This window comes from Oryzias melastigma, linkage group LG13, assembly GCF_002922805.2.
Source record: "Oryzias melastigma strain HK-1 linkage group LG13, ASM292280v2, whole genome shotgun sequence".
In the NCBI taxonomy this organism is placed as follows: domain Eukaryota; kingdom Metazoa; phylum Chordata; class Actinopteri; order Beloniformes; family Adrianichthyidae; genus Oryzias; species Oryzias melastigma.
Window position 1 is genome coordinate 5,970,645 of NC_050524.1, and position 15,637 is coordinate 5,986,281.

At 38.0% G+C, this 15,637-nt stretch overlaps 1 protein-coding gene across 2 annotated transcripts in view; it reads right to left on the reverse strand.

The window, feature by feature from the left end:
- The window catches only part of nectin1b (nectin cell adhesion molecule 1b), a 258,757-nt gene that overhangs the window by 29,900 nt on the left and 213,220 nt on the right, over positions 1–15,637 (reverse strand). For both annotated transcript variants that reach the window (XM_036214902.1, XM_036214904.1), the window contains exon 8: positions 11,419–11,520. In XM_036214902.1, coding sequence (XP_036070795.1) covers positions 11,419–11,520 — 102 coding nt within the window. The remainder of the gene's footprint in view (positions 1–11,418; positions 11,521–15,637) is intronic.

Genomic DNA, 15,637 nt, shown 5'->3' on the forward strand with positions numbered 1-15,637 from the left:
GTTTTTTTTTGTTTTTTTGTTTAAATTATAAACAGCTCTCGTAAATGACACACTAAAAACCCTCACAAGCCTTTTAAATCATAAAAGATGCCTCCTAAAACTTGAAGGAAGCTGTCGTAACCCACTGTAATACTCCCGTCTATAAGGATCCTATCCTAGAATATAAGTTTTTTTTTTTCATTTTGATTTATTCATAAAGGAATTTAAACATCTTGAAGAACTTCTTTACATCATGTGTGCATCTATCAAATATACCAATTAAAGAGGCTCCATAGATCCACTATGGAGGACGTATTGAGATAATCCAGCACAAACTAAGGCTGAAGCACCTCCAGTTTCAGGTGAGGAGCCATCAGTTACAGAAAAGAGATTTTCCCCTACTCTCTCACTCCTTCACTTAACACATGGGGAGGGTTCACGGCAGCAAATGCTGTTAGCTTGTCAAAACATGCAGAATAAAAAAATCATAAAGCAGCACTTATATCATTATGCGTGTGCAGACAGAGTGATTTCTAATGGCTGACTGCTTCCTCCATGACTCATTTAACTGTCAGATCTTTACTCAGGTCCAGTGAAGTTGACGGGACTCAGCTAGTCGAAATTTAACTGAAAAAACAACTTTGAAGGATTTTTTAGTACACTCAAATCATAGTGAAACATGTTTTTTTTTTGTAAACTCGCAATATTCTGTGAATGTTTCCCATTCAGAAGAAGATGACGATATCACCCATGATTCATGATGTTTCATATTTGTGTGACTCAAGTCATTATCGTGATCCACATCAGTTTCCTGTGACAGTTTTGTCAAAAGATGAAACCAAAACAAATTAGTTTCTTGACGCAACAAAAAAGTGGATGATGGGAGTTCTAAAACAATATTACCATAAATGTTTCTGTTCAAGTTCAGTCTTGTTGAAGCTCTGCTGCACATTATGCAGAATGTAACTGATAAGTAAACGTATTACAAAAGAACTCAAGTTGATCTTAGAATTTTGGCTAATTCAGTTAAATATAAACATATTACGGATGGTTTTGGGTACGGCCGAGTAAAATCACAAATAAAAATTAAAGCTTTTGTCACATGCAGCTGCGTGCCCCGGGTTTTTGGGTTGTCTGGGCCCAAAGGGAGGAGCGTCGGGATCATAGTTACAACTGCCCCTACGGAGGGACATGGACTGTCTACCAGTGAAAAATGGGCAAACTTGAGCACTTTTTTGGCCCCAAAATCAGAATAAAAACCGCCCAATCTGGGAACTTGGTGTTGACTGGAATATTCCAGGTGAGGAAGGATGAAAAACGTTCCCATGATCCGTCTTATGCCATGTCAATGATTATGAGTGTGCTTTTTTTGAATGACACATTATGAATAATAATAGGTGTAAAATGTATTTTAGACACTTGTATTAAATGTTCAGACTGGGGATCCAGAAGTTTGAGGGTTATGTTAACTTTGCCTAATGGTAAATCTGCCTCTGGTAACACATACGAGTAAGTACGGGTTAAGTAGGGGAGACACACGCACTTTATATGAATTTTTATTTATTTTTCAATCTCCCCGAACCCAAGCAACCCGTACTCCTTGAGCATACCCTGAATGATGGGTGAGGAAACTAGACAATCAGAGCCTAGTTTGTGCAGAGCCCAGCCCGAGCGTGCAGCAATTACGAGGTCAGTACTCACTCATGAATAACGACTAGTGTGAGGCATAATGGGCTCCATACGACAGCATCACCTGTACGTCATAATGTGGCTTATGTCATCCTTACAAATCCTTCACAATACTCTTACCACACAAACTACATTTAAATGTTCATTTTCATGCTGTGCCTTCATGTGGGAGCACAAGCAACTGCAAGACACACCTGCGCACTCTTTCAGGACTCTTCAAAGGCCCAGATAAAGGTTAGGTAAAGTAAAGCCTCGTTTCTAATGAGCAGTCTGGTCCAGTCCGGTTTGGTAAGAGTGGTACTGTACAGTCCAGTGAATTCTGGTGAGCATTTCGACTCAGTAAAGCCTCGCCTCCACTGAGCGGTTTGTTTTCACGGTGCATTCGTGGTGTAAACCGCTAGCGTGTCACTGTAGTGTGACAACTAGACAAGCAACAATGGAGGTCATCCAGCGGCTCGTCTTTTTAATGCTTTGTTACATCGTGTATAACAGGAATTTAATGTTGTTTGAAAGAAGATTGCGGGCAGTGAATAAGAATACCGCCGTTGGAAACATTAGCTTACATGAGCACTATATTGGCGCTTTCTAATGTTGTCATCACTTTCTGCCAATCAACAGGCGGCTACAAGCAGACGTTCAATTCCATTTTTCAACGGACATACAATCAATCCCCCTGAGAGATACGGTTTGGTAGTGTCCAATGGGTCGATTTTATAATGGAAAGGCAAGGTGACAGAGGCATAAAACAGAGCGCAGGTGTGTTTTGCCATATTGATGAAGGTCTTGAAAATGGAGCGCACCATTTTCCTGGATGTGGTAAGTGTTTTGTAAAGTATTCGTAAGGATAATGTAAGCCACACCCACTCATGACGTATGAGTGATGCCTTTGTACGATGTCCTTATGCCATCATTTAGTTGTCAGTAAGTTCTAGATACAAGCTCCTAACTGATTGTGCACAAGGTGTGCAGGTGATGCGTAACCCTTCCGCTCTTCTTGGCTTGTTTACATTAAAAGTGGGGTCATCTGGACCCCACAAGACAGTGCGCTGAACTTTTTTTTATCATTGATTTTTGAGTTTCACTAATCTCCATGGCAGACATAAAATCCTGTCAACATTTGTCATTGAAGGAATCACACATCAATAAGTGGTTGGAGTCATCTGGACCCCAAAGAGAGCTGAAGGGTTTTATGTGGCTGTAGAATGCCCACACAAACTACACTCTGGTTGTCCAATTTCATAATTTCTAACCTCTTATTGTTGCTAACTGTAAAAGTATTTGCTACGACCTGTCGCCCGCAGCACGCCCATAGAAAAAAAATGTTCACACGAAGTGGTCTATGACTTTGATATTTAATGCCGCCTGCCTGTGTGCCCTGTACAGATTTTCCACCTTTAGTCTTGACTCAGGCTTAAAGGGTAATCAAGAACTATTTGGTTGCTAGGCAGATTAATACACACATTACTGACATCAGTTTCCAGACTTCATACAGCCTCAGCTGTCAGCGTTTTTTTCTCAGTTTAGAGGAAAAAAAAGAAACCTTTAGCGACAAATTTACGAGGAAAAAGGATCCAAGAGATGAATCAGTCATTTCCGTCAGTGTCAGGATGTTCTCTGACTCTGCTGGAGATTGCTAGTCCTACTCTTTTTTTTCTTTTAATATGGTAATAAAATCAGTGAGGAAAAAAAAAAAGCAGTGGACTATCTTGTATGTGCATGGAGAGCATCTTAGACAGATGGTGAAGGGCTGTGGATGAGAAATCTAATTGGATGATACCTGTTGTGCCCCGATGCACCAATGTACCTTCCTCCCATCTCAGAAAGAATTACACAGAAATGATTGAAGCTTTTACAGAAATTTTATGTTAATAATTCAAATCTACTTTGCAATCTCCCAGCTGCATATTTTCCCCCACCAGTCACAGTCTGCACGCAGATATTTAAATCTGTGGAATATTTGTCATGACCGGAGTGCAATCGGGGAGAAAATTACAGCCACATCGCCGTCAAAATTGGCAGACAGTGTTTTGCCCCGAGAGAATCACCATTAGTAACAGAGCGCGTTGCAATCAATGCACATCTCTCACAAATAGTGAACGGAGAAGCTCGGTAATACCACATTCATCTTAAGTGCAGCCCATTTGAATTCAGTGTTATCAGAGTTGAGACATAAATCAAAGAAAAACCTGCCCTTGGTGGCTATGGATTATCAACACTAAACTTCTGGTTCCTCTGAGCGCAGCATTAAAGACCATATTTGAAGATCTTTAAATAACTTCTCAGAAAATCAAAATCAATTCAGCGAAGGAGGAAAAAAGGGACAGTAATTGAGTTATTCCTGCATGTCTGCTGAGATGGATGAGTCACTCCTGAATCATCGATGCAAAATATTATTAAGAGGCAGACCAACAAATGAAAACACATCAGGAGCACGGAGAACAAGGTATGCAACTTGTAAAACGTGATGTTCAAAGCGCAGCACTAATGTCTCATCTGGGAGAAGTTACTTTCCTTCTGAAAAAACAAGCAGCGTTAATCGATGCTTCAAAGAACTCCGACCCCAAACCGAGGCGTTTGTCTGACCTACGCTGGGAGAAACAATCTTGAAAAAGAATTTCAGATGAACTCGCATCTCTCTGTGTGAGAAAAATCCACATGAATGAGCTGCAATGCTTTAATTAACATTTTAGCATGTCTGGTGTACAGCAGAGATGCTGCCCCCACAGAACTGTTAGAAAAAAACACAACAAACGAGTGGAAATGAAAAATAACGTCAAGAGAACAACACTGTAAAAAATGAAAATCTCATCAAGAATTTTTGTCAAGTTAAGACAATCAAACATCTTAAAATGCCACAGCGTGGCGACCTAAATCCGAGGCTATGCTGAATTCCCACCCTAACTATTAAAAGAACTATTTAGTGTGGGACTATCTAGAGTCGTGGGATTTAAAAGCAATTCGGAAACCATGCTCACTACGTTTTTCTAAACGGCGGATATGACGTCACCGATTTCACAAAGTGAGAATCGAATCAATACATTTTATGTCTATTTGTGACTCCACTGTGTTTTGATGATGAAAATGCAGATGGTTTATCAAAAAAACACATTTAAACAAGTTGGTTTTTTTTTTTTCGCAAAAATTGTCTGCCCGCAATGCATTGTGGTCTATTATCACTGATGTAGTGAGCATCAACGCATGCTAGTTTTACACAAAGACTTCTGGGAAATTTCTAGTGCACTCGACTTTAGAATTGTAGATTGAGACAGCACTAGAAAACTGTGAACGCACAACATAGTGAGTGGGGGGGTTATAACTCAAGTTTTTTGGCAGCAGTTGTAGTGGGGAGGCGACAGTCGTGTTTTTACATACCATGCAACGACTACAGAGGTTTTAAAAGAAAGCTAAAAATTCCCAGAGACCGGACAATTTTTTTCTAAAAGTTGACATCATTCAGTGGCCGTTTGGGGCGATTTGATGTTGGCAGTTTGATGTTTAATGTTTTTTTTTTTTTTTGAGTCATTTGATCTTAAAAAAGTCCTATTTTAAGCATTGACAGTATAATCACTGGACATATCAACCCCTTCCAACTCATGTTCACAATAGGAAGTACCTGATAGTTTCAAGACGATCAAAATCCCATAGACTTTCCTTGAGAAATAGACAGTTATTTCTCAGTCATTTTCTTTGTCAGAATAATCATTGTTGCTCTGATACGTTCTTTTTAACACGCTCTTTCTAATTCTAATTTTTTTTTTTAAGATATTTTTTTCTTTATCGCAAGTTATTCAAGTTACAAACTGACCAATCAGAGTCCTCAGAAAAAGCATGTTTGATCGACAGATTCTCCCGAGCTCGCTCTCAGTGGGATCCAGAACAAGCTCACTCATTCTTGGCGACATTAGTTCCTCTAAGAACGTGACTCACGCTGACTCAGACTAATCGCTGTCGACTGGTTGCGATATGGCGGTAGACGTATCAGGAAGTGACGGAGGCTCTGGGCTGATTATGAGGGCTGGAGGTAAGTCATTTCCTATGGGTGACGTCAACACCTTGATATGTCCAGTAATATATACAGCATCAATGATTTTAAGCAATATGTGTAATTATATAATTTTCATTTTTAATTTATATCATATTTTTAAGTTTACTTGTGAACAATGAATGCTCTTGTTTCAGAGAACAAACAAGCTGTATGTAGGGAAACTAAAAAGACTCATACAAGTACAAATGTATTTTTAAAAAACAGCGAGACAGAAGTATGAAAATAAACTTACTTAAATATAAATTTAAAGACAAGTTTGTTTTAGATTTGTATTTCTAGTCTCACCTTGAGGTTGGTCTAGAACAGATGTCACCAACCTTTTTGAAACTGAGGGCTACTTCATGGGTACCGAGTCATATGAAGGGTTACCAATTTGAAATAATAAATTTGCTTTTAGTTATACATTATTAATTATAAACAATGATACTTCTCTATGTAAAGACACTGATTTCTCACCATAATTATCAACAATGACAACAAGTTGGAAATAGTGTAATTGGAGGTTTACTTTAAAAGTGTTTAAATGTTTTTTTTGCCTTAAAAGGAGACACTAATTTCTTAAAAAAAATCTTGGCAAGATCATTTTAAAAGTAGATTGCCTGTTTTTACTTTTAACAAGGAAAATGATCTTTTATTCAATAATATTTTATTTGTTTTGAGACGAACATTTCTTGCAGTGAGCGTTACACTGCAAAAACTGAATGTTAAAGTAAAAAGCCTTTTTTTTTGAGAAAATCTGTCTTATTTTCTATCTTGCAGGAAAAATAATAGATAGATTTATTTGTCATTCTCACAAGTACAATAGAATTAAAAGTGCTTCTTGGTCAGAGCAACACTCGTAACTTAAAACAACCCAAGGTAAAAACGTACTACTAAAAATAATAAATAATACATAAAAAGTGCTTATCTGGCAACTAAAACAGGAATCTTAATTTAACTCGAATTCTTGTAAGGCATTTTTCTTACCTCATTGGCAGATTTTTTTGCTTATTTAAAGAAACTTTGTCAAATTTGAAGAATATGTTTTTGCAGTACAGTCCTCTTTCTTCTGGACTCTCCGTCAACCTTCCCAGACGATAATCTTCCTGGCAGTTTTAATCACCCACTGCTTGGTGAGAACTTGGTTTGAAGGTCAGGGCAGCGGGAGGCAAACTGACACCTTGAGGAGGAGTGGTGATGACACTCCTCTGCCTTCACCTTTTCACTTTACTCCACAGATAAATGCACTTTTGTAGCTTAAAAAGGCCAAATTAAGCTTTTTAGAGTGCTTTATCTCTAGTGGACTCCAGCATAATATTTGCTTAATGTCAAAATACTAAAAACTCTTCTTGGTTCTCACCTTGTTTATACAAAGCTATCTGAAATGATGCTAAAGATTTAGGCTTTTACCCCTCACTCCTGTGGTAAACATTGAATCATTGAATGACAAGTCTATTTTTGGTGTTAGACTAGAGGTTTATTTAAAATAAAACAGTGGTCTTTCACTGTGTTGCAGCTCATCTTCTGTAGTCTCGCTGTTTTGCAGATTTTTTTGAGTAATTTAGTATTTTGTTTTTTACAGTGCTTTGCGTCCTGATTGGCTATAGATCACTGTCAATCAATCTCCTCTGTACGTCGACTTTGCCAAATCTGTATAAATCTTGGATTGTGAGCAGATCTTTAGTTTCATTCTATTAAACAGGACGTATTTATTTTCTATGAATGTTTGAACTTTGAAAATGTTCATGTTTGTCTGAGAAAACTGTATAAAGTCTGTGGAGAGGGTTTTACAGCCTTCAAACATCTAGAAATATATTTAAAATAAAGTTGACTTCCTGATTTCCTCTCTCTGTATATTAATTTTAGAACATAGCGCCCCAATAAATGCAAGAGGACCTGGCTGCAGAGTTCAATGAAACCGACATAAAAAAAAAAAAAATAAAACAATATTTAGATTTTTAATTTAAAAACTAGACTAAAAGTGTTTGGATGAACGTAAAAGCTTTTATTTCATCTCCAAAAACCAAATTATTTGCTGGCTTAATGTCCCCCTCCGATTAAAATCGTGGTTTTTGAGTTTTTAACATGTCTATGTGGCATTTTTCTTAAGAAACAGAACAAATGCAATAAGAAATCATTTTGTTTTTGCATTTCTGAGTATTTCTCCTTTTAAATGCCTGTCAATCAAACTGTCACAGACAGATTTTGTTTAAATGAATGATCTTCTTTCCATCAGCATCTCTGCTGCACTAAACCCTCATCTGTTCCTAGTGTCTAGCTCAGGTTCTGGAGAAGAGAAGATGGTATCTTCACATTGACTGCAGTCAAATGAGCCGCCGTTCACATTTCTGTGGTCAAATCAGCATCACTGGATGTTTTGTGTGAGTTTCATCCAATACTTACGGTAGCAGGACTGAGAACGCTGGAAAATCTCCACCAGACTCCACGGAGCTTCTTGATGTGACCACAGAAATGTGAACGGCGGCTCATTTGACCGCCGGCATTTGGAGTAAGTTTGGACCGCAAAGCTATTCACTTCCTCGTCCGAGCTGACATCCGGCTCAAAACCACACGGCTGGACACTACCGATACTGCTGGACATTTTTATATAGCAGCAGCGAAGATTTACGTTATTATAATCAGGGGCGGAAGGGAATCAGGGGCGGGGCTACTCAGCTGAGCTCCAAAAGCCACGCCCCCTCAGAGGAGATTTTGGAAACAGAGGCTTTGAATCAACTTAAAAAATGTTTTTTAAGACATTTAGGTTGTGAGATTTTGGTTAAAACTTCATAATCATAATTAAAACACTAGTGGGAACGTCTTTTTTTTAAATAAAAAAATTCTCATGGGGGATTTTAATAGTTATGATTAACCAAAAATATATTTATAGACTAGCTAAAACTTAAAATAATTAAATAAATTGTAAGTTGCTAAAAAAAATGTGTAATAATTAAGTAAATAGTTGAGAAATTAAATTAGTTACAGACTGAAATAGCTGATATCTGTGGATGTGGGGTCATTTAACATCTGCAAGTGTGTCATGGTCATGGTTTGTAGTTATATTTTAACAAATGTTTGCTAGCAAAGCTCTTTGGTCTTCTCCCAGGTGTTGTGCAGCTCCCCAATTATCTTAAATGAAGCATCTGAACTCTTTTCTTGACTAAATTAATCCAATTTTGGTTTCGTTTCATTCTTCAGCTCAGATTTAGCAAATGCTGGCATCCAGGGAAGCTGGATGTCAAAAAAATTGACAGACAAGAGCCACCCACATTTCACCATCTGCAGCGGGAAAAGGAGATGTTTGTTCCAAGCAGCCTGACACCTCTTACAGTCATTAACATGGCAGGTAGACTCACTAATTCAAAGGCAAGCCTTTCAGCTCCCTCACATGCTTCCTGCAGGAGGTTTTCACATTAACCAGACACCCGCTTGAAAGGCTTTTGCTCTCTGCTGATGCACACACAGCCCACACACGCCCTCCACACGCACATTTGTTTGTCCAAAAGCAGAAACTCCAGCAGCAGCCAGCAAACACAACGTCATCTCAGCAAGCTCAGCACCGTTTGCGAAAGCGCCGGACAAACACTGCAGCCAAATGTTAACTCACAGGGGTGGGCAGATGTGTTGCATAGCATCACACCGCAATTCATCTGCACACAGCAGCCAGGCAAACCAGTGCGTGATTACTGTGGATTAGACGGACTGGAGGAGAGATGAGGCTGAGGGCAGAGGAAGAGGTGAGCGCCGGGGTCAGAGCGAAAGACGCTCCGGCGAGAGGAAAAGATCCAGGCTGGCCTCGTTTACAGGGAAGGTGAAAGGTGCCGATGCAGAAGACGAGGGGAAGGAGTTTCACCAACAACAACCACGCAGATGGACCGGTCAGCGAACAGGATTAAAAACCCACTCCGATCATCTTTGGATCAATTTTCAAAGGTCATTGCATCATAAGTAGCCTGTATGTAAAAAAAAAAAAGTCATGTTCTAGGACATAGGATTTGTCTGAATTCCCACCCCTAACCCCTAACAACTATATACTGTGGCACTATATAGTGCCCTGGATTTTAAAGGTAATTTGGACACGCTGCTCACTATTTTTCTAAACACTGGATATGACGTCACCAATTTCACGAAGTGAAAAAACTAATAAAAACGAACATTTCATGGCGTTAATTTTTAACTCCTCTGTGTTCTAAAGGTGAAAACGTGGTTACTTTATTCAAATATTGCATTTAAACACGTTTTTCGTTCGAAATTGTTCGACTGCAATGCATTGTGGTCTATATCCTCTAATCTCGTGACCTTCGATGTAAGCTAGTTTTCGCAAAGACTTTTGGGAAATTTCCAGTGCACTCGATTTTGGAATGAGTAGATTCGGATAGCACTAAAAATGACGAATGCACTATATAGTCATTAGCGGGGAATTCGGACAGAACCATAGTCTCTGCAAAGAGGCAGGAGTTTGTTAGAAATTCATCTCTGAGTTGTGGGCGGGACCACTGGTGCAGAGCAACCCCGCCCCCCCTTTTTACTCTGTTGCTGAGAGCTCTCTGTTTCTACTCCCTAGCTTAAACGTCGTTTCCACTGAGAAGTCCGACATTTTGGGCATTGTAAAATGGAACCATTAAAAAGTACGGAACCGTACCTCTTCAGCAGCGCAGAGAAAACAAACAGCTCAGTGGAAGTGGAGCTTAACTGAGTGGAAACACTCACCAGATTTAACTGGATCGAACCATACCAGACTGTACCAGACCTCACTCCCCCAACCTAACATTACTGCAGCTAGAACGATTGTGGCCTCTTTTTTTTGTCTGTCACAAATACTGTATTTTTCAAATAGCATTGTTTAGTCTGTTTAGTTAATGTTTTTAATACGTGTCCTCCTTTATCAAAAACGAGGCACAAGAGCATGTTAAATAGACAAAAAACAAAATTTTCGTCCTATAGGGGCTTTACGCTTTCATGTTTTGTTTCCGACACATAATCGCAAGTAATTTCCTCTACAGTGATGTGTCGCAAAACATGAAAAAAAACTGCTGTAAAAATGAGAGAAAAGGCAGATAAAATTCAAATAAAAAATGCAGATCAAGGAAAATTTTGAATCAAAAAAACACATAATTGAGGTACTTTTCAGAGCCCCCGAACACAAACATTATAATTTTAAGTCTTCATTTTATTGATGCAAAAAACAAACTTATAATTATAGCTTTGTTAATATTGCAGCTACAGATAAAGACAAACTCAACAGCTCATGGCCCGCCCACCGTACTTTCTATGTCACGAATAAGCACTCTTTTTTTAAAGCATTTTTATCTGTTTCTGATTCATTTGACTAAAGAAATACTCAGGAATGCAGGTTTAATCAACCCTTTAACACCTGAGGCATCAGAGGTGACGCTTAAACACAAAATCTTTAACGTACTGTAACTGTTCAACCGTTAACGCGATAATTCCAGCAGATTCTACTGGAATAACGTTGATCGTTTTAACGGTTGAAAAGCTGCAGTAAATCGTAGAACATAAACAAAGGAGCTCCGGTGTTAAAGGGTTAATGTCCTCCAACATCAGAAAAAAATGTAAAAACAGTTTTCATCGGAGTGGGTCTTTAAGCAGAGTCTGTTTCACATGAATCGTCAGACTTCCAGCCTCACAAAGACTCATCCCTTCAGCTGCAGGGAACGGCGGCATGATGACCTCTCCACAGAGACAAGCCGCTGATCACTACTTACCGGCTTATCAGTGAAGGGGGTGGACTCAGAGGGCGCCATGTCATAGTAAGGAGGTTGAAGTGGAATCTTCTGCATTTCGTCCTCCTTGTCCAGGTGAACCACCTGCAAAAGAAAAAGGTCAGAGTGAGACGTCACGGCATGTCTTTGGCAGGTTACCGCTTGTTTTTCGCTCATTTTTATTGATGCTAATGAGCGAAAGGCCTTTACCCAAACCTTTCAGGGACAGCTGCCTGACAGGTTCAACTTTGACCGCGCTGCTGAACTCCAACTTATTTTGTCAAATTAATCACCTCCGTGTTGCACAAACGCATGATGCAAAGCTCGGAAAGAACCGAGCGGAAATGTTAAAGCGGGCGCCGGGGGGATTTGAGCTCAAACTTGAAGGTAGAATATGATTAATAAACAGATATGTCAGAGATTAATTAAACCTTGACAAAACAGGATTTCTAACTCGTAGATTTAGCTCTTTGTGATGATTCAGACGAAACAAACCAGTTTCTCTTCATCTTATTCAAAAACAAGTCATTAGAATTCATGTGCTTCAGGAGCATCATGAGTTAGAATTCAGGTCTTCATATAAAAATGACATTTTGGTGTTTAGGCTGAAGATTTATTGTAATACCGTCAATCACCCAAACTGTGTTCATACATCAGAGAGGATTCTTAAAGAGCCAAACTGGAAAAATGCCCATCTTTTACTAATCAACAAGTCAAAAACTTTATAAGTAAATGAGCAAAATAATAATTTTTTGATACTAAAGAAATATGACAGTTTCTGTTTAGTCATAAGTGATTTCACAGTGATATATACTTTTATATATGTCTACATGACTTGTGTGTGTGTGTATATATATATATATATATATATATATATATACATATATATATATATATACTGCCACAGACTGGTGACCTGTCTAGGGTAATCAGTATCTGGGTTAGACTCTGGCACCCCCGCGACGCCGAAAGAGACAAGGCGGCCAAGAAAATAAATGAATACATACATTTATATATACATACATTTATACATATATATATAAATAAATGTGTTGATAACTGAGGAAGTGTGCGTTATGAGAAATTAACGCACGATGCGGAGGCCTGAACCTGGACGGTTACTTTCGCGAAATGCGGAATATATATCTGCCAGTGACATTGATTTGTCCACTGGTCTGACATTATAAGTCCTTTGAATATATACAGTATATATATATATATATATATATATATATATATATATATATATATAAACTATGCAAATCTATAAATTATGGATGGATGTGTTTTCTTAATGGTTTCTGAAATTGGTCTTCACGGAGACACAACAGATTGACAGCACTAACTAAATTAGTTGAAAATAACTCAAATACTCTGGAATGGAGAAATATTGCACAGCAACCTGGTCTTTACACCTTTACCTGAAGTACCACTGATTTAGGCTCACTCCTCTGCACCTGATATCATCTTCTCGATGCTTCAGATTTACTTTCGCTAAAAACCACAGAAACCAAAAACGCCTGCGCTCATTTTAGAAAATCCTGCTGAAATCCTTTCATTTTTGCCACAATGGAAACCATGAGTCAGCAGAGTGGCTCATAATTTCCCTTTTCAACACGCTGTCTATCCCAAACTTTCTCCAGCATGTACTCCTAATGGATTTATCAAACTCAGTCCTAATCGCCCTGCAGAGGGCAACCGGCTGACAGCTGAGAGCCTTTTACACGTCTTTAAGGCAGGATCCTTATAACATGCATAAAGAGGTAATGAATATCCCTAAAGCAAATCACAGCTCCCTAAACCTTTATTTAATAAATGTTTGAATGTTGCAGTGACAAGAAATCAAAGGAGCCTGGAACAATGGAGTTACGAACAAAAGAATACGATGTGAGATTCATAAAATACTGTTGGAACAATGCATTTGTACTTCACACAACTGCGCTATTCAACTAACGGGATCAAAAGGCTGCCAAATGCTGTTTGATCCACTCTTTTTCTTCCTCTCAGTGGTAGCTGCTGAATCCAGAGAAGCGAGCCCACATCAAAAAGGTGAAGTTTTTTAATACCTGAGTGGACGTCCAGGCAGCTGAGACCCAGATGCCACATGCGATTAGGTCAGAGAAATATTTGTTTAAAGCTCAAAGGCTCCAGCCTCCAGGGGGATTGTGTGTTTGCTCCCAGATTAACATACAGGGAAAGTTTTCGATGTGGCAATGTTTCGGCTGGATTGTCAATTCAATGATCGTGTTTTCAGAAAAAGCCTTTCGGGCATGAAGCCATTAAACAACAGTGGAGTGTAATGAAGCTGCTGGTTAATCTCTAAGCCTTTATACTACACACAAACCCCCTATTGAAAATAGAAAATAATTATTAACATATACGAATTTATCTACTTTTATTCTATTTATTTTAATATTGCTTTTTAAAGCCTTTCTAAATGTTTTCAAGCCTTCACTATGCTTTTATTTATTTAACTGGTGATGTAAAATGATTTTTCTAACGTTCTGCCATATTTTGCTGAAAAATGGTTGATCTTTGCAGCTTCTAGCTAAACGTGTCTGTCAGTCAGCCCTCTCACTGGCTCATGCTGGTCTGTCAGAATGGGGTTGAATCAGGATCACCAGATTCAGATAAACAGATCTTGTATTAGAAAAATACTGTAGATACTATGAGTTTGAAAAATATATATATATGGTAAATTTTTAAACAACATAAAACTCAAAAGAAAACTTTTTAAAGTTGGTGATGATTCCCTAGAGTTGGTACATCAGAGAAGTTATGACACAGACCATGTTCTGACTGTATATAAAAAATTAACTGATCGATTGTGACGTCACCCAAAGAAAATAGCTGACTTACTACGCCATCCAAATGAGCTTGATTTCGTCACCATTTTTTCCCCAATAAGGACGCCGCCATGTTGGAGCCAATTAATATCAGTATCAGATTGGTCCAAATCTGTCTAAGTCAACGTCTCTATGGCATCCCCTCTCACTAAGTCCACACGTCTTCCACTCAAAAGTGTGCTAAACAAAATCCATCAAACGTTGGATGTGTGGACCGGTTTATAACTTGAAAAAATAGATTAGGTAACTTTATCATTCTGACAAATGGAATGACAGTCTAACAGCTGCTTTTTTTCTAGAGAAGTCTATGGGATTTTGGCCTCTTAGAGCCAGCAGGCACTTCCTGTTTGGAACACAAGGGGGAAGAGATCACTTAGTTCAGTTTTCAGATACAGTCAATGTATGGAAATGACATCCCCATAAGCTCCGTTACTTGGTGTCAATCATGTTCCAGTAGCCAATAGGCTCAAAGCTCCTCCCACAAGTATAATTACTATAAACCCTGAAAATTAAATGCAATTTTATTTATATAAGTTGTAGCCCATTTACATAACACAGCAGTCTCATTGGGCTTCACTCCAGTCCAAAAACATTAAATCAGTCATAATATATAAACAATAGCTGATTGCTGAACTAAATTAAATAGGCTCAACTAAAAAGGCACGATTGAAAGGAGGACTGAAACCTAAAAGCTGGCTGATAAAGTAGTTTTCTGCAAAGACAAATACAAAAACTTTTTCTTCCATTTGGTTAGTTTTATTTTTTATGATTCAAGTATTCAGTATTTCTTTTTATTTATTTGTTTATTGAAAAATGACATACAAAATAAGGATTAAAAGAAGAAAATTCGACCATATTTTGAATAAATTGATTAAATGTATTGCCCCTAACAAGAATTTATTTGATAGTAACAGCAGCCTCATAAATGATAGTAATAAAACGATAAGTGAAACTCTGTTCCCCTTGCATTTGTAATTTGTTCTAGCCTAAGTTTTATCTGGCTTGATTTTTTTTTTTGTTTATTAATTGTATTTGTGTATAATATAATATACGCAGGCATTTGTGTTTATATCGTTCTTTAGGGTAATACAGATATATATGTATGGATACATACGACAATACACTTTTACTTTATTTCTGTACTTTGTCTTTTTTACATTTTCTCACAATAATATTTTTTGTACTGCCTGGTCAATACAAGATTCATTAATGTACTTCAGACTAAACTTAATATGGATTGACTCCTGTTTATGTCGAATAATTTTGCAAAAGATGCAAGCTTTTTTTTTCCAATTGTTGTCCTTTCCACTTAAAAATCTAAACTTTTTTTTATTATTCCTTCTTTTTAATTTAATACTGATTTGACCAACAAAAAG